Here is a 19,907-nt window from a genome sequence, read left to right as displayed (position 1 = left end):
CCAAAAAGGAGACTTAAGCATGGAGGCAGAGAGTATGGCTGAGGTACTAAATTAGTACTTTGCGTCCGTCTTCACCAAGAAAGATGATGCTGCCATAGACATAGTAAAGTAGGAGGTAGAGGAGATACTGGATGGGAAAAGAATTGATAAAAATGAGGGACTAGAAAGGCTGGCGGTATTGAAAGTAGCTAAGTCACCAGGAAGGGATGCATCCTAGAACACTGAGGAAAGTGAAAGAAGAAATTGTGGAGGTGCTGGCAATAATCTTCCAATCCTCTTTAGAGACGGGGTTGGTGTCAGAGGATTGGAGAATTGCAAACCTATATTCAGCCTTATTCTCATTTGTATTCTCAACCTGACATCTGTCATACACGCTCTTTTTCTGTTTCATCTTACTCTCTATCTCTTTCGTCATCCAGGGAGCTCTGGTTTTAGTTGCTCTACTTTTCCCCCTAGTGAGAATGTACCTCGACTGCACTCGAACTATTTCCTCTTTAAAGGCAGCCTATTGTTTCACTACAGTTCTGCCTGCCAATCTTTGATTCCAATTTACCTGGACCAGATCCATTATCAACCCACTGAAATTTGCCTTCCTCCAATTATTTTTACTCTATAGATTGCTCCCTGTCCTTTTCCAATCTAATCCTTATGATCACTGTTCCCTAAATATTCCCCTACTGACAATTGCTCGACTTGAAGAACCACCTCATTCCCCAGAACCAGATCCAGCAATGCCTCCTTCCTCGTTAGGCCGGAAACGTGCTGATCAAGAAAATTCGCCTGAGCACACTTCAGAAATTCTCCTCTCTCTGCCCTTTACACTGTTATCACAGTATATATTAGGATAGTTGACATCCCCCATTATCACTACTCTATAGTTCTTGCACCTCTCTGTAATTTCCTGAAAATATGAAATATGCTCCTCTCTATCTTTCTCACTAGTTGGTGGTTTGTAGAATACACATAGTAGTGTAATGGAACCTCTATATTACTTTTTATTTTTGTTATTCGTACGTGGGATATGGACATCGCTGGCAAGGCCAGCATTTATTTCCCATCCCTAATTTCCCTCGAGAAGGTGGTGCGCCGCCTTCTTGAACCGCTGCAGTCCTTGCGGTGAAAGCGCTCCCACAGTGCTGTTAGGGAATTTCAGGACTTTGACTCAGCGACCACGAAGGAACGGCGATATACTTTCAAGCCAGGATGGTGCGTGACTTGAAGGGGAACTGGAGGTGGCATTGTTCCCGTGCTGCAGAAGAAACCTTGGCGAGTTACTGTAGTGCATCTTGTAGAGGGTACATAGTGCAGCCACGGTACGCCAGTGGAGAGATGAATGTTTAACAACTTGTATTTATATAGCGCCTTTAATGTGGTGAAATGTCCCAAGGCACTTCACAGGAGTATTATGAGACAAAGAAGGAGTGCCAATCAAGCGGGCTGCTTTGTCCTAGATGGTGTCAAGCTTCTTGTTGGAGCTGCACTCATCCAGGCAAGTGAAGAGTATTCCATCACACTCTTGACTTGTGCCTTGTAGACAGTGGAAAGGCTTTGGGGAGTCAGGAGGTGAGACACTTGCCACAGAATACCCAGACTCTTGTTACCACAGTATTTATATGGCTGGTCCACTTAAGTTTCTGGTCAATGGTGACCCCCAGGATGTTGATGGTGGGGGGATTCAGTGATGGTAATGCTGTTGAATGTCAAGGTTCAGTGGTTGGACTCACTTGTTGGAGGTAATCATTGCCTGACACTTGTGTGGCGTGAATGTCATTCAGGTCTTGCTGAATGCGGGCATGTACTTCATTATCTGAGTAGTTGCAAATAGCAATGAACACTGTGCAGTCATTAGCAAACATACCCACTTCTGACTTTATGATGGAAGGAAGGTCATTGATGAAGCAGCTGAAGATGGTTGGGCCTAGGACACTGTCATTATGAACTCCTACAGCAATGACTTGGGGCTGTGATAATTGCCCTCCAAACACCTTCCTTTGTATGACTCCAGGCAGTGGCGTTTTCCCCGATTCCCATTGACTTCAGTTATACTTGGGCTCCTTGATGCCACACTCGGTCAAATGCTGCCTTGATGTCAATGGCAGTCACTCACCTCTGGAATTTAGCTCTTTTGTCCATGTTTGGACCAAGGCTGTAATGAGGTCTGGAGTGGTCCTGGCGGAACCTAAACTGGGCATCGGTGAACAGGTTATTGGTGACTACAGAAACATAGAAATTTGCAGCGCAGAATGAGGCCATTTCTGCCCATCGTGTCCGCGCCGGCCGACAAAGAGCCGCACGGCCCTCGGTCAGCAGCCCTGAAGGTTACATATAAACCTATGAACAATGAACAATGGCGGGAAGGTAAAGAGCACCCAGCCCAACCAGTCTGCCCCACACAACTGCGACACCCCTTACACTGAAACACTCTACACTCCACCCCAACCGGAGCCATAGGATCTCCTGGGAGAGGCAAAAACCAGATAGAATCCCAGGTCAATTTAGGGAAAGAAATCTGGGAAAATTCCTCTCCGACTCATTCAGGTGATCGAAACTATTCCAGGAGATCACCCTGGCCATATTCGATTCCCTGCAGTACTTACCATCATATTTGCACCGGCCAACAAGCAGTTATCCAGTCCAATCCCAGTTACCAGTTCTAGGCATCCTGCAGGTTACGGCACTTTGAGTGCTCATCCAACCATCTCTTAAAAGCGGTGAAGGGTTTCTACATGCACCACTTTTCTAGATAGTGAGTTCCAGACCCCCACAACCCTCTGCGTGAAGAAGCCCTCCCTCAAATCCCCTCTGAACCTTCCACCAACCACCTTAAAACTATGCCCACTCGTAATTGATCCCTCCACCAATGGAAATTGTGGCCCTTACTATCCACTATGTCCAGGCCCCTCAATATTTTGTACACCTCAATGAGGTCTCTCAACCTCCTCTGTTCCAATGAGAACAAACCCAGCCTATCCAATCTATTCTCATAACTAAGATTCTCCATTCCAGACAGCATCCTAGTAAATCTCCTCTGCACCCTCTCTAGTGCAATCACGTCCTTCCTATAATACGGTGACCAGAATGGCATGCAGTATTCCAGCTATGGCCTAATCAAAGTATTATACAATTTAAGCATAATCTCTCTGCTCTATTCTATGTCTCGGCCAAAAAAGGCAAGCATTCCGTATGCCTTCTTAACCACCAGGGATCTGTGGACAAGCACTCAAAAGTCCCTTTGTTCATACACACTATTAAGTGGCCTACCACTTAATGTGTATACCCTTTCCTTATTAGCTCTCCCAAAGTGCATTACCTCACACTTCTCTGAATTAAATTCCATTTGCTACTGCTCTGCCCACCTGACCAGTAGTTTGATATCCTCCTACAGCCCATAACTTTCCTCTCCATTATCAACCACACAGCCAATTTTAGTGTTGTCTGCAAACTTCTTAATCATACTCCCTATATTCAAATCTAAATCGTTGATATATGCCACAAAAAGCAAGGGACCCAGTACTGAGCCCTGCGGCACCTCACTGGAAACATCCTTCCAGTCACAAAAACATCCATCAACCATTACCCTTTGCTTCCGACCTCTAAGCCCATTTTGGATCCAACTTGCCACTTTACCCTGGATCCCATGGGCTTTAACCTTCATGACCAGTCTACCATGTGGGACCTTTCAAAAGCTTTGCTAAAGTCCATATATACTACATCGTATGCACTACTCTCATCGACCCTCTTGGTTACCTCCTCAAAAAATTCAATCAGGTTAGTCAAACACGATCTTCCCTTAACAAATCCGTGCTGACGGTCCCTAATTAATCCTTGCTTTTCCAAATGTAGATTTATCCTGTCTTTCAGGATTTTTTCCAATACTTTTCCCACCACTAAGGTTAGGCTGACAGGCCTGTAATTACTCTGCCTATCCCTTTCTCCCTTCTTAAACAAGGGTACTACATTAGCAGTCCATCCATCCTCCGGCACCATGCCCAAATCCAAAGAGGACTGGAAAATGATGGTCAAGGCCTCTGCTATTTCCTCCATTACTTTGCTCAACAGCCTGGGACTTATCTGCTTTCAAAACTGCTAACCCCCTTAATGCTTCATCTCTCACTATATTTATTTCATCCAGAATATCACTCTCCTCCTGGATAGCAGAATCTGCATTGCCCCTTCCCTTTGTGAAAATAGATGCAAAGTATTCATTAAGAACCTTACTAACATCTTCCGCCTCCACACAAAGATTACCCTCATGGTCTCTAATGGGCCCTACCCTTTCTTTAGTTACCCTCTTACTCGTAATATCTTAGGGTTTTCCTTAATTTTATGAGCCAAGAATTTCTCATGCTCTCTCTTAGCGTTCCTAATATCCTTTTTAATTTTGCCTCTTAACTTTCTATATTCCTCTAAAGACTCTATGTACAGCTTGATAGCACTGTCAACGATACCTTCCATTGCTTTGCTGATGATTGAGAGTAGACCGACGGGGTGGTAATTGGCTAGATTGGATTTGTCCTGCTTTTTGTGGACAGGACATACCTGGGCAGTTTTCCACATTGTCAGATAGGTGCCAGTGTTGCAGCTGTACTGGAACAGCTTGGCTAGAGGTGTGGCTAGTTCTGGAGCACAAGTCTTCAGCATGACAGCCGGGATGTTGTCGGGGCCCATAGCCTTTGCTGTATCCAGTGCACTCAGCCGTTTCTGCTGCCAACAACATAAAGTCATTGCGCATGTGCAGTTCCAATGATCTCTTGGTTGTTCTTGTCGGACTTCGTAATCGGCAGTCATTTTGATAGAATGGAAATTGTGTTAGTTTTCCCAGTCACTAAAATAATTCACAGCTCTGCTTCTAAAATGTGGCCACAGTCCCCAAAGGTTTAGGAAAAGACTGCTCATAAAATCCGAATGCGTGTAAAATGCCTATGACTACGATTCGATGGGAATAAATTTGGACGGGAAGACTTTGCAGATTTAATGGCGAAGTTGAGCATGCACCCTGCTTAGATAAAGGAAATATCTTTTAAAAAAAAAGAGAAACATATAAAACTTGAGATAAAGTTGAGCCTGGACCTTTCGGCTGAGAAATCTTGGCTATTTTCAATGTGGAACCGTCTCTATATCAAAAAGGCAGTTGGGCAGAAAAGACTGCGAACATTAACCTGCTTGCGTGTTTATAACTCAAATTGGCAATGGGAAAATGATGCGCGTTTTTAGTTTTATTTACATTACTTTACAATAAAATTATTTACAACAAGGGACAAAAACCGACAGAGTTGGCATTTACGCAGACCTCCGTCTGTTGTGAACGTTATTTTTTAAATTTGGAACCTGACAATTATGCGCAAAATGTTTCTGAGCAGCTTCCGGTTCATTGGCAGGAGTCACTCCGTTCTTGATATCACGTGTAGTGAAACGAATTGGCTGAAGATTGGCTTCTGTGTTGGTGGGGGCCTCAGGAGGAGACCGATATGGATCATCCACTCAGCACTTCTGGCTGATGATGTTTGCAAACGCTTCAACCTTATCTTTTGCACTCACGTGGGCTCCGCCATCATTGAGGATGGGAATATTCATGGAGCCTCCTCCTCCCATTAGTTGTTCAATTGTCCGCCACCATTCACGACTGGATGTGGCAGGACTGCAGAGCTTTGATCTGATCTGCTGATTGTGGGGTCGTTTTGCTCTGTCTATGGCATGCTGCTTCCACTTTTTAGCATGCATGTAGTCCTGTGTTCCAGCCCTCCCAGGTTGGTACCTCATTTTTAGGTATGCCTGGTGCTGCTCCTGGCATACATTTCTATACTTCTTATGGAACCAGGGTTGGTCCCCTGGCTTGATGGTAATGGTAGAGTAAGGGATATGTCGGGCCATGAGGTTACAGAGTGTGGTGTAATACAATTCTGCTGCTGCTGATTGCCCAGTTTTGAGCTGCTAGATCGGTTCTGAATCTATCCCATTTAGCACAGTGACAGTGCCACACAACACGACGGTGAATGTCCACAATGTAAAGACGGGATTTCGTCTCGACAATGACTGCGTGGTGGTCACTGCTATCATGGACAGATGCATCTATGACAGGTAGATTGGTGATGAAGAGGTCAAGTAGGTTTTTCCTTCATGGTTCTCTCACCATCTGCCGCAGGTCCAGTCTGGCAGCTATGCCCTTCAGGACTCAGCCAGCTCGGTCAGTAGTAGTGCTACTGAGCCACGCTTGGTGATGGACATTGAATCCCCCCCCACCCCAGAGTACTCTCAGTGCTTTTTCCAAGTAGTGTTCAACATGGAGGAGTACTGATTCAGGGCGGGTGGTAAGTAGTAATTAGCAGGAGGTTTCCTTGCCCATGCTTGACCTGAAGCCATGAGACTTCATTAATGATTTAGATGAAGGAATTGAATGTAATATCTCCAAGTTTGCAGATGACACTAAACTGGGTGGTGGTGTGAGCTGTGAGGAGGACGCTAAAAGGCTGCAGGGTGACGTGGATAGGTTAGGTGAGTGGGCAAATGCATGGCAGATGCAGTATAATGTGGATAAATGTGAGGTTATCCACTTTGATGGCAAAAACACGAAGGCAGAATATTATCTGAATGGCGGCAGATTAGGAAAGGGGGAGGTGCAACGAGACCTGGTTGTCATGGTTCATCAGTCATTGAAAGTTGGCATGCAGGTACAGCAGGCGGTGAAGAAGGCAAATGGTATGTTGGCCTTCATAGCTAGGGGATTTGAGTATAGGAGCAGGGAGGTCTTACTGCAGTTGTACAGGGCCTTGGTGAGGCCTCACCTGGAATATTGTGTTCCGTTTTGGTCTCCTAATCTGAGGAAGGACATTCTTGCTATTGAGGGAGTGCAGCGAAGATGCACCAAACTGATTGCCGGTATGGTGGGACTGACATATGAGGAGAGACTGGATCAACTGAGCCTTTATACACTGGAGTTTAGAAGGATGAGAAGGGATCTCTCAGAAATTTACAAGATTCTGACGGGACTGGACAGGTTAGATGCAAGAAGAATGTTCCCGATGATGGGGAAGTCCAGAACCAGGGGACACAGCCTTAGGATAAGGGGTAAGTAATTTAGGACTGAGATGAGGAGAAACTTCTTCACTCAGAGAGTTGTTAAGCTGTGGACTTCCCTACCGCAGAGTTGTTGATGCCAGTTCATTGGATATGGCGGAGCAGGCTCGAGGGGCTAGATGGCCTACTCCTGTTCCTAATTCTTATGTTCTTATATATTCAAGAGGGAGTACTGGGGGAATGATCAGCCATGATCTTATTGAATAGTGGTGCAGGCTCAAAGGGCCAAATGGCCTACTCCTGCACCTATTTTCTATGTTTCATGGGATCCGGAATCAATGTTGAGGACTGCCAGGGCCATTCCCTCCCACCTGTATACCACTGTACTGCCACCTCGGGTGGGCGTGTACTGCCGGTGGGTCAGAACATACCCCAGGATGGTGATGGAAGAGTTTAACACATTCGCTGAAAGGTATGATTTTGTGAGTATGTCTATGTCTGGCTGTTGCTCAACTAATCTGTGGGACAGCTCTCCTAATTTGCTCACGAGTCTCCAGATGTTGGGGAGAAGGACTTTGCAGGGTCGACTGGGCTGGGTGTGCCATTGTTGTGTCCATAGCCAGTGACGAGGTCTATGCAATGTGGTCGGTCCGGTTTTATTCTTATTGTTTTTCGTAGCTTTTTTTTTACAATTCAGGGGCTTACTAGGCCTGTTCAGAGGGGCAGTTAAGAGTCAACCACATTGCCGTGGCTTTTTTTTTTTACAACTCAGGGGCTTACTAGGCCTGTTCAGAGGGGCAGTTAAGAGTCAACCACATTGCCGTGGGTCTGGAGTCACATATAGGCCAGTCCAGGTAAGGACAGCAGATTTCCTTCCCTAAAAGACATCAGTGAACCAGGTTTTTACGACAATCCGGTAAGCTCATGGTCACCATTACTGATACTGGCTTTTTATTCCTGATTTATTTAATTAAGTGAATGTAAATTACCCAACTGCTGTGGTGGGTCATTAGTCCAGGCCTCTGGATTACGAAGTCCAGTAACATAACCACTGTGCTACCGTTCCCAGGACTCCAACCAAATCGATTCTGTCCTTGACCCCTCCAGAACATCCGAGCCATCTCCAGCTCTGTAACATTCTCCTCAACCAATACTGCCACGCCACCTCCTTTCTTTCCTTCTCCACCTTTCCTGAGCACCTTATGTCCAGGAATATTTAAAACCCAATCCTGCCCTTTTTTGAGCCAGGTCTCTATTATCACCATCACATCATATTGCACCTGCAGCTCACCAACCTTATTTACCATGCTTTGTGCATTACACACGTGCATGTAAACCGGTCTTAGACTTTCTTGCATTCTTGCTTAATCTGACCGCATCTAATACCTTACTATCTTCAAGTGCTATCTGTTACTCCCCAATCCTTTGTGCACTTTGTTTCTCCTTTCTAATGTTACATCCCGGTGCGCATCCCCCTACCAAATTAGTTTAAACCCTCAACAACATTTTCAACCCCCCCCCCCCCCCACCCCCACCCCCACCCCATAAGGACATTGGTTCTGGCTCTGTCAAGGTACAACCCGTCCGGCCTGTACAGGTCCCACCTCCCCCAGAACCAGTCCCAATGTCCCAGGAATCAGAAGCCCTCTTCCTGCACTATCTCTCCAGCCATTCATTCATCTGCTCGATCCTCCTATTTCTCTACTCACCAGCTTGTGGCACAGGGAGTAATCCAGAGATGACTACTTTTGAGGTCCTGCTTTTTAATCTCTTTCCAAGCTCCCCAAAATCTGCCTACAGGACCTCATCCCTTTTTATACCTATGTGGACCGCATCTGGCTGTCCCAACTCAGAATATTCTGCAGCCGCTCAGTGACATCTTTGACTCTGGCACCAGGGAGGCAACATACCATCCTGGATTCACATCTGCGGCCACAGAAACATCTGTCTACTCCCCTATCGATTACCCTACCACTACTGTCTTCCCGATCTTCCTCACCACCACCCCCCCGGCCCACCCCCACACACCTCTGTACAGCTGATCCACTTGTGGTGCCGTGGACTTGGTTCCTCTGGGGAATTCAGCCATCCTCACCAGTATTCAGTTTCTGATGAAAGGTCAACCACCAGAAATGTTAACTCTGTTTCACTCTCCACAGATGCTGCCTGACCTGCTCAGTATTTCCAGCATTTTCTGCTTTTATTACTTCTAGATCTGTAGTTGTAGTAAAAATCCTTCTGTGTTATATTAAGGGATAGGGCGGGAAAGTAGAGTTGAGGTAGAAGTTCAGCCACGATCTTACTGAACGACGGAGCAGGCTTGAAGAGTCGAATGGCCGACTCCTACTCCTATTTATGTTCTTATGTTCTGTAGCACAGTCTTCAAATCAGAGATTTCAAAATCTTTCAGGCATATCTGGGATCATTTGCAATATCTGTGGAATTCTGTAGTAAATCTGTGGAATTCTCTGTCCCAGAGAGCTGTGGAGGCTGGATCAATGAATATATTTAAGGCGGATAGACAGATTTTTGAGCGATAAAGGAATAAAGGGTTATGGGGAGCGGGCAGGGAAATGGAGCTGGGTCCATGATCAGATCAGCCATCATCTCATTGAATGGCGGAGCAGGCTCAAGGGGCCAAATGGCCTACTCCTGCTCCTATTTCTTATGTTCTTATGCAATAATTAAATACAAGATATGCAACCAGATGGTAACGGGATAAATACCAGTGCTTGCAGCCTCTGAAATAAAGCTGACATTTAGGGTGCAGACTTCACTAAAGCAGTTATGCAACTCAGTTTATATTGCGTATTGACATCAACACAAAGCAGCGGGAAAAAGTTACACTTAAGCCAGTGCACTTTAATGTTGCGTTACATTTCTTGTATAATATTCCAGCTCTCAACTCCAAATTTCTCTCTCTGCTAATAACTACCAGTACTTCACCTTAATGTGCTACCATTCAAATGCTCTCCCCAGACACAACCCAAAATTGTGAAGAGGAAATCTATAACCGCACTGATGGCTGCTTTTTCAGTTTATGTGGATACAGTCTGAAAATTTCATTTCCCCCCCCCGCCCGCCCCCCCGAAAATTGAGTGTGTTTATTGATTGTGATGAAAGATTTTCCTGGGCACACGATGTGCCTACATGTACAAAGCAAAGAACAACACAGTTACTATAAACAAGACTTGCGCCATTTGGAGTAAAGTGACTCGGTTTCTTTTATTTGTTCCTGGGATGTGGGCGTTGCTACAAGGCCAGCATTTATTGCCCATCCTTAAACCCGAGGTGGGGTGGTGGGCCACCTTCTTGAAACGCTGCAGTCAATGTGGCGAAGGTGCTCTCGCAGTGCCGTTAGGAAGAGAGTTCCAAGATTTTGACCCAGCGATGATAAAGGATTGCGGATATATTTCCAAATCAGGATGATGTGTTCCTACGTGCCTGTGGCCCTTGATTTTCTAGGATGGTAGAGGTCGCGGGTTTGGGTAGCGCTGTCAAAGAAGCCTTGGCGAGTTGCTGCAGTGCATCTTGTAGATGGTACACACTGCAGCCACGGTGCGCCAGTGGTGGAGTGAGTGAACGTTTACGATGATGGATGGGGTGCCAATCAAGCGGGCTGCTTTGTCCTGGATGGTGTTGAGCTTCTTAAGTGTTGTTAGAGTTGTACTCATCCAGGCATGTGGAAAGTATTCCATCACACTCCTGACTTGTGCTTTGTAGATGGTGGAAAGGCTTTGGGAAGTCAGGACATGAGATACTCGCAGAATAGCCAGCCTCTGACCTGCTCTTGTTGCCACAGTATTTACGTGGCTGGTTCAGTTAATGGTGACCCCCAAGATGTTAATGGTGGATGATTCGGCGATGGTAATGCCGTTGAATGTCGTGGGGCGGAGGTTAGACTCTCTCTTGTTGGAGATAGTCATTGCCTGTCATTTATTAGCCCAAGCCGGAATGTTGTCCAGAGTTTTGAATAATAAGGTAGTCAAAGGTTATGGGGAACAGGCACGAAAGTGGAGCTGAGGCCAAGATCAGATCAGCCATGATCTTATTGAATGGCGGAGCAGGCTCGAGGAGCCAAATGGTCTACTCCTGCTCCTATTTCTTATGTTCTTGTGCTACACGTGGGAAATGCCCATGGAAACAGTGGCATGGTCCATGCCAAGTTCAGCACTAATCTAACCACCATAGCTAGGGAAAAAGTACCCATGTGAGGCTGTAACCATTGAGGATTTAAAGCACAGCTGTAAAATGGCCTGATAAAAATACTAGTGACAAAAATAAGTGAAATGTTCTATATTTTATGTCCAGGGGTAGTGCTAGGGAGGAAACAACTAGCAGGACATTGATACAAGCAGAGTTTCCCTTCACCAAACATAGATTAGCTTGCTGTATGCACCCGAGTTTGATCAATCCTAGGAAGTGACGGAAAACTGCTGCCACCTATGCCGAGATGGTGCAGTTAACAGCCAGGCCTTCTCGGACCACAGCTGCTCAAGACCGTCCTGCAAGGCCATTTAAAATCACCCCCACTGAAGCTTAGCAGCCTTCCGCCAGCCATGCGGCAGCCACTGGGGAGCACTGTGTAGGAACACTCGAGTAAGAAAAGGCACCTAAATGACAGGTACAAAGGAAGTGCACAATGGTGATTAGTTCATATTTTTCCAGAAATATGTGTTGCTATTTTTGATCAATTTCTTAATTTTGCTTGGAATCTTTTGTCTCATTTCAGCTTTGTGCCCAGGAGGACACTGTGATATTCCGTGACAGGAGGATGGTATGATGGGGATGTGGTGAACAACAGGGATCTGGGGTTTCATTCGTTGGAACTGGGTGTCTGATTCACGGGCAGCCCATCCGGAAGGATAAATGTCTACCTGCCTCCTCCCTCCCTCATCTACCTTTGGCTTCTCATCGTCGTCCTCCTGAGGTGGTGGCGCATTCCCTGCTGCCCTCATGATAGCCAAATTGTGAAGCATGCAGCAGCCCACCACGAAATAGGGCACTGGCTCCGCCAAGTACTGGAGGGCTCCTCCCGAGCGGTCAAGGCAATGGAACCGTTGCTTCAGCAGCCCAATGGTCTGATTCACAGACAGTCCATCCGGAAGGATAAATGACTGCCTGCCTCCTCCCTCCCTCCCTCATCTACCATTTGCTCGATGATGTTCCTGGTGGAAGCATGGCTCTCATTATATGAGTGCTGGGCACAAGTGCTATGCTGCGGAGGGAAGTCATGAACCAGCTGGAGAGGGGATAGCCTTTGTCTCTGAGCAGCAACCCTAGAGTTTGCTGTGGTGGTTGGAAGATTGCTGGCCGACAGGACTGACGCAGGATGAAGGCATCATGCTGCTGCCAGGATAGCGGGCATTGACATTGAGGAATTACTGTGCCTGGTTGCGCAACCACCTGCACATTAAATGAGTGGTAGACTTTGCGTTCCACTGGCGAAGAAATTGAGGGCCACAGAGTCCTTGACTGCCACTGGAAGAGATGTATTTGCCCTGCTCTCAGGCAGCAGGTCTGGTTGCCGGAGATGGCAGAGGTTTGTGATCACCTCATTGCTGAAGTGTAGCCTCGTAAGACACTGCTCCTCACTTAGGTTTGTTGGAGCGGATTTTTGGACATATACTGGACTAGTATACGGGACCAAACATTTGTTTTATTTTCCCCTTTAAAATGAATTTTGTAAGGGACAATACTGATGCATTATGCTCATATAAAAAAACCAGTTCGACTTTAAGGTATGCTGGCCTTGAGTTAATGAAGATAGGAAAGTGAGATAATGAACACTGGAGAGTTAAGTGCTGTGTATGTTTGTTTATACCGGTGTCAAAAGCCTGCATTTGTTTATACTGCCCTGTCACAATGCAGGATGGGTTATATCAAAAGCTTAGCCTTCGATAGTCAAAGCTTTGTAGTGCTAAAGCATGTGTTGTAAAGTGACGTAATTTGTAAGATACAAGAACTTCACTGCAGATACCAATTTGAGAAGATGGTTCAAAGACAGGGGTCTTTAACACTTCTCCCAAAGCTTTGTCTCCGATTTAATAAACCTCTCGTTATATATTATACAGTCTCGGAAATATTTTTCCACAACAAAATGTCGTAGTCGACAGGATACTGTCTGATCAGACGTGATCACTTAAGACAGTATCTGGAATCTGGTGTTAGAGACTGAAAAGAGAGGTGTACAGGCATGACGGGATAGTGTATAAGATACGAGTAAACAGATAGCTGGAAGAGGCTGACTAACCAGTTTGAGTTGTCCCTTTAGTAAATAAGGTCGGTGCGGAAGGGAACTGATCGATCCAACCTAGAGCCGAAAACTCCGGTGGTAAGGAAACACGCTTGCTTTGTTGCGAAGACAAAGGGTCTCCAGAGTAGTCGTGGCAGTGAGTATTACAGAAACAAAGGGAAACGTCCGAGACTGGCGAACATGGAAGGTAAGGAAGAGAATGTAAAACGCGGGCTGCCCGGGTCATTAATTAATTCCTATCATTAATTGTAACTTGTGTAATTACGTAATGCCATAAAAAAGCTGATAGTGACTATCTTAAGTGACATATGGATCCAGACATAAGCTTTGTTGAATGAAGAGAGACTTTTGAGAGTGTCTATTTTGAATGAAGAGAGTACTTGAGTGATTTTGACTGTGGAATGAATGAAAGCCTGTTTTAAAAAGGTGTGGAGTTGCCTGCCTGTTTTAGCTCCACCCACTCTTTCCAAACAGAGTGAAATGTTTTTTTTTTAAACCCTTCGTAGTGTTGTCCTGTATGTGGGAAGTTTAAGAAACTGTGAACCTTATGGTATTACATTTTAAGTTAGAAACGAAGGTGTGGATATATTCGGATGATAAGTTACGGAGCTAGGAAATGCACAAAGGATAGGTTTGTTGAGTAAAAGATAAAAATACATGGTCCCGGTAGTAAAAAAAAAGAATTTGACACGCTCACTTACTTGTCGAAAGAAAACATGCAATTGGGTTGAAAGACATAAATTTAGTCTCGGAATGAGATAAAGAATGCCTTTTAAAACGCTCCCATTTTCCTTTGTGTCAAACCTTGACACGAAAGCTTCTAGCTCAGTAAAAAAAAAAGAGTTTTAAATTTAGAAATACTTCAGGGATCAGGTCAAACTCCTGGGCGAGTGGGGAGCTATCTGTGAAGGTGTAAAAGGGACTTTTGAAAAAGGCTAAAACAGTAAGCTTTAGCAGTTTAGAAAAGAAAAAGATAAAGCAGGAAAAGATCTCTGCCACGGGAACAGGAGGAGCGCAGAAAAGGGGGACTTATCATAATTGTGGAAAACCGGGCCATTTTGCCAGAGAATGCAAAGGGAAAGGCAGTGAAAAGCAATGTACGTATTGAGGTAAGAAAGGGCACCTGGAATCGACATGCTATGGTAAAAATGGCTATCCTAATAAGACAAGGACCCTGTCAGAACAGGAATACCAGCAGTGGCAGGCGTACAAAGCCACCTGGTGATATCCGGCGGCCCCTGTACAAAGTAAAAAGGAGGGAAGGATATATGTGTCTGCACTAGTAGGGGGCCGACAGTGTGAGATGCTAGTTGACACGGGAGCCTCAATATCCATTACTAATCCAGATGTATAGCCGCGCTAGATTGCGCAGCTTGGCGGTAAAAATTAAGCGAGTCTGTGGTGATGACTGGAAACATCATTCTCCACACTAAACACACATTGGTAGAAATGTTAAACACAGGAAAACTGAGAACCGTATCTAATATGAGACGGGCAAAGTGGGAAGCAGTCCTCTTACCACCTAACAAAGCGGTAACCATAATTAGGGATGTCGGAAACAACCCCGCAGATGTTATGATGGGTGAGGGGGAACCCCACTTTTGCAAAGAGGTATGTGAGGATATGGAAGAGGATAGAATAAAAGACGACCCCCTTCAAACCGCAGAACAAACCTTGTTTGTGGACGGCTCACGAAAATACGTAGAGGGACTACCTCGTACCGGATGGGCCGTAGTTAACCAGGATCTAGAGACAGTTGAATCAGGGCGAATTAATGGGGGGTCATCAGCTCAAGTGGCAGAACTGGTAGCCCTTACCCGGGCACTGGAATTATCGGAAAATAAGATTGTTAATATCTATACGGACAGTAGCTATGCATTCGGGGTAGTATACGATTATATGACAGCATGGGGGAGAAGGGGTGTTTGCGATGGATAAAGACATAACTTACTAAATACCAGTTGATATCAGCTGTGAAAAAGATATTGGTTTAATTGAAAAAAAAATTTGAAGAGGTAAAAAAAAACACTCTCCATTGATAATGATTTTAAATTATTAAAATTAAGTCAGTGCCGCTGGGGCCCCGAGACGAACAGATAAGTATTGAGGAACTACACCAGGACACTTCTGAGGAGGAAATAGGTATGTGGACAAAGCAGGGCGCAACGCAAGGGAAGGATAACGTTTGTAGACGGAACGACAATGTAATGGCGCCTGAATGCATACAGAATACCTTATTGGAGTTGCATCATGGCCTGTCTCATTCAGGATGAGGCGCCATGACCGGGAGTCTTGGGAGAGATTGGTGGTGGAAAGGGATGGGGAGAGATAGATATTGCCGAGTGATTATAGATCAATTTACCCGGTGGGTGGAAGCTTTCCCCACACGTGATTGCACTGCCTCAACAGTGGCAAGGATATTGACCGAGCAGGTGACTCCCCGATGGGGAGTGCCTCTTCAAATAGATTCCGACCAAGGCACCCATTTCACCGGAAAAATTGGAAAAACAATATGCCAGCTGATGGGCATAAAACAAAAATTCCACATCCCCTACCACCCGCAGAGTTCTGGGATGGTAGAGCGCATGAACCATACCCTTAAGTACGCCTTGGCAAAGGCCATGAAAACGTCAGGAAAAACGTGGACAGAAGTATTACCCATTATATTGATGAAGTTAAAAGCCATGGTAAACCGGACAACCAGATTAACTCCTTATGAACTAATGACAGGAAGGGCGATGCAATTACCAGAGAACATCATAACAGGGGGGGCCGATGTAGGTCCATTAAAAGACAAAATAAAAGGTATGTTTTGGAACTAAGTACTCAATTAAAAGGGATGCGTAAATTAGTTAGGGACAATGGATAGGACCGTATGAGGTTATAATCAGCAGGGACACTTGTGCCTGCATCGATGTTAAAGGGAACGGACAATGGAAGCATTGGACCCAGCTTAAGGTTTTTGAACCAGCCGTTTAGCACACGTATTAGTTGTTGTTGTTTGTCTATTTACAGATTGACAGCGAGAGATTCTTCAAGCAAGCCATACGGCCATTTTGCCTTTGATTATTTGTTAATTATAGAGTAATAAGATGAAACTATATATTCCGATCGATGTGATTATCATAGTTCGTGTTAGGTCCGGCCTGCTAGCTAGACCGAAACGAGAGTTACATGTGAATACCTTTCTGTACATGTCTTATGTTTATGCGCAAAATGAGAACTTTTCCAGTTGCTGGGTATGTTCGCACATCCCTATACATAGCAAAGGAGGCATCCCCTTGAGGTCAATCTCCCTTAACATTTCGGAAGTAGCGGAGTGGGTAAGGCGACAAAACGATACAGGGGAAGTAAATGATACTTGGAACCAGAGTGGGTAATAAAGAAACATGGAGATCGGGGGGTTACCTTTTGGATGCATTTGACGGATGGTACCAGCCGGAATACAATAGGTCGGTACGACCCCCGTTCCTGGTTTTGACCAACACCTCAGGAGTTGGAAGGCCCACCGCTGATATTTGTTTCACTAGAGACCGACTGGTGAGGAAACAGGTTTTGTAGCAGGATATAGCAATTGTACGCAATACTTTAACCTCACCAGGTGGAACATAATAGCCAGCGAAACAACAAACTAGGGGTTCTTTGAAATAGAAGGTTTGAAGAATCAGACAAGTAGCCAGGACTGGAACCCTAAGATTAGGTGGCGACGGGGGCTGAGAGAGAGATTGGGATCGAATCTAACAGCATACAATGGCACTTATTTTGTGTGCGGGCATAAGGCCTACCCCTGGTTGCCTCAGAACTGGAGGGGGTCCGATTTCATGGGATATGTGGTCCCTTTTGTCAGACGGATACGTACTTTAACGGAAGTACAGACACCAGGTCGACTAAGACGAGATCTTACCCCGGTGGAGAGGCTATTTGGGGTCATGATGCTCCCATTCGGGATAGGATGCACCATGGATGAATTACGTAACCTAGAGAGGGTACTGGAACAGATAGTTAACGACACTGCTGAAGCAATAGAGGGCATAACAGCTGAAATGGTAGCCATGCGCACAATGTGCCTTAATTGGAGCTGAATGTTGCACTTACATTCCCGATAATTCAGAAAACATAACCAACCTCGCTGATGACATAAGAAGGGAGGTAAAGAAGTTATCCATAACAGCAGGAGGATCTGGCTGGTTTGACTGGCTGTTAGGGGGATCCTGGGGGTCCTTTCTTATGCATGGAGTAATTATTCTGGTTGTAATAATAATTACTTGCTGTCTGATTATCGGGTATTTTAACATCTGCTGTAAAGTTATGATGGCCCGACTGATGCCAGTAGCCAGTGTAATCGCCGAAGAAGAAGCACATCTGATGGAAATACCTGAAGACACCAAGGATGAAGATACAGACGACGATGACACCGACCACTATCTTTGAAGAGTAGCCTAGAGCTACAGGCAAGGTGGACATACGGAACATCAGGGAAGTAACATACCCCAAAGGACGAATATATGACATCATGCTACTATCATTGTGGTCATCTAGATTTCGTGAACATCATCCAGGACCAAAAGGGGGAATATTGTTGGAGCGGATTTTTGGACATATACTGGACTAGTATACGGGACCAAACATTTGTTTTATTTTCCCCTTTAAATGAATTTTTAAGGGACAATACTGATGCATTATGCTCATATAAAAAAACCAGTTCGACTTTAAGGTATGCTGGCCTTGAGTTAATGAAGATAGGAAAGTGAGATAATGAACACTGGAGAGTTAAGTGCTGTGCATGTTTGTTTATACCGGTGTCAAAAGCCTGCATTTGTTTATACTGCCCTGTCACAATGCAGGATGGGTTATATCAAAAGCTTAGCCTTCGATAGTCAAAGCTTTGTAGTGCTAAAGCATGTGTTGTAAAGTGACGTAATTTGTAAGATAAAAGAACTTCACTGCAGATACCAATTTGAGAAGATGATTCAAAGACAGGGGTCTTTAACACTTCTCCCAAAGCTTTGTCTCCGATTTAATAAACCTCTCTTTATATATTATACAGTCTCGGAAATATTTTTCCACAACAGGTTGGAGGTAGGGGAAGTGCTATCGTAAGACCTTAGTTAGGTAAGGCCGCCTGCTGACAGCCCTCATGGCCCTCCTCGTCCTTTTCCCACCTTCCTCGATGCCTCCATTCTCTCTGCTGAAGATCCTGGAGTATCCCGAAGATCGACTGCCACTACAGCCTCCATGGCTATGAGCGATTGTGGGGAGCAGAAGCCTTTAAAAAATAATGAAGGCGTTTTGCACTTGCAACAATACTCCCTGTTACTTTAGAATCTTGAAATAAGTTAATAAAGCTGCTGGAGTTGCAGAAAGTAGCCGAGAGCCAGTCAAACTGCACCAACATATCAGGTGCAAGTGACTGCTGATGATCCCTTTAAATATCGTTGCTGGAGCCTCTTTCCTGCTGATGAGCGCATCTCTGTCTGTCATAGTTAGGGCATGCCGGTAAGTTGAACAGCGAAATCCAATAGTCAATTGAGGTTTGCACTCACTAATGTCATGATCTAGTTAATCTCAATTGCTCCAGCGATCATTGTATAGGCAGCGCTGCCAACCATTCTATAATGCAGGCTGCCACAGGACCAGGCGCCGGAGAGAGAGAGGAGAGGGGAGAGGGGGAGAGAGGGAGAGAGGGAGAGAGGGAGAGAGGGAGAGAGGGTGAGAGGGTGAGAGGGTGAGAGGGTGAGAGGGTGAGAGGGTGAGAGGGTGAGAGGGTGAGAGGGTGAGAGGGTGAGGAGGGTGAGAGGGAGAGAGGGAGAGAGGAGAGAGGGAGAGAGGGAGAGGGGGAGGAGGGAGGGGGAGAGAGAGGGGGAGAGAGAGGGGAGAGAGAGGGGGAGAGAGGGGGGAGAGGGGGGGAGAGGGGGGGAGAGGGGGGAGAGGGGGGGAGAGGGGGGGAGAGGGGGGGGAGAGGGTGGGAGAGGGTGGGAGAAAGGGGGGGAGAGGGAGAAGGGGGGAGAGGGAGAAAGGGGGGGAGAGAGAGAGAGAGAGAGAGAGAGAGAGAGAGAGAGAGAGAGAGAGAGAGGGTAGAGAGAGAGAGGGTAAGAGAGAGAGAGAGAGAGAGAGAGGGTAAGAGAGAGAGAGAGAGAGAGAGAGAGAGAGAGAGAGAGAGAGAGAGAGAAAGGGGGAGAGAAAGGGGGGGAGAGAGAGAGAGAGGGGGAGAGGGGGTGAGAGAGAGAGAGAGAGAGGGGAAGGGGGTGAGAGAGAGAGAGAGAGAGAGAGAGAGAGAGAGAGAGGGGTAAGAGAGAGAGAGGGGGGGGGAAGGGGGATGAGAGAGAGAAAGGGGGAAGGGGGGTGAGAGAGAGAGAAAGGGGGGAAGGGGTGGTGAGAGTGAGAGAAAGGGGGAAGGGGGGGAGAGAGAGAGAGAGAGAGAGAGAGAGAGAGAGAGGAGAGGGGGAAGGGGGTGAGAGAGAGAGAGAGAGAGAGAGAGAGAGAGAGGGGTAGAGAGAGAGAGGGGGGGGAAGGGGGATGAGAGAGAGAAAGGGGGAAGGGGGGTGAGAGAGAGAGAAAGGGGGGAAGGGGGTGAGAGAGCAGAGAGAAAGGGGGGAATGGGGGAATACCTATCTCTCAATGACTCTCGGTACACTCC

The 19,907-nt window shown here is 46.0% G+C and overlaps 1 protein-coding gene across 1 annotated transcript in view; it reads right to left on the bottom strand.

The window, feature by feature from the left end:
- Window positions 1-19,907, bottom strand: part of LOC139276947 (MICOS complex subunit mic25a-like) — a 556,647-nt gene that overhangs the window by 519,568 nt on the left and 17,172 nt on the right. The window contains exons 4-5 of the mRNA XM_070894945.1: window positions 9,860-9,895; window positions 2,441-2,457 (exon numbers count right to left, since the gene is read on the bottom strand). Coding sequence (XP_070751046.1) covers window positions 2,441-2,457; window positions 9,860-9,895 — 53 coding nt within the window. The remainder of the gene's footprint in view (window positions 1-2,440; window positions 2,458-9,859; window positions 9,896-19,907) is intronic.

This window comes from Pristiophorus japonicus, chromosome 12, assembly GCF_044704955.1.
Source record: "Pristiophorus japonicus isolate sPriJap1 chromosome 12, sPriJap1.hap1, whole genome shotgun sequence".
In the NCBI taxonomy this organism is placed as follows: domain Eukaryota; kingdom Metazoa; phylum Chordata; class Chondrichthyes; family Pristiophoridae; genus Pristiophorus; species Pristiophorus japonicus.
The sequence above is the reverse complement of the archived record's forward strand: the minus strand, read 5'-3'. Positions and strand labels throughout refer to the sequence as shown.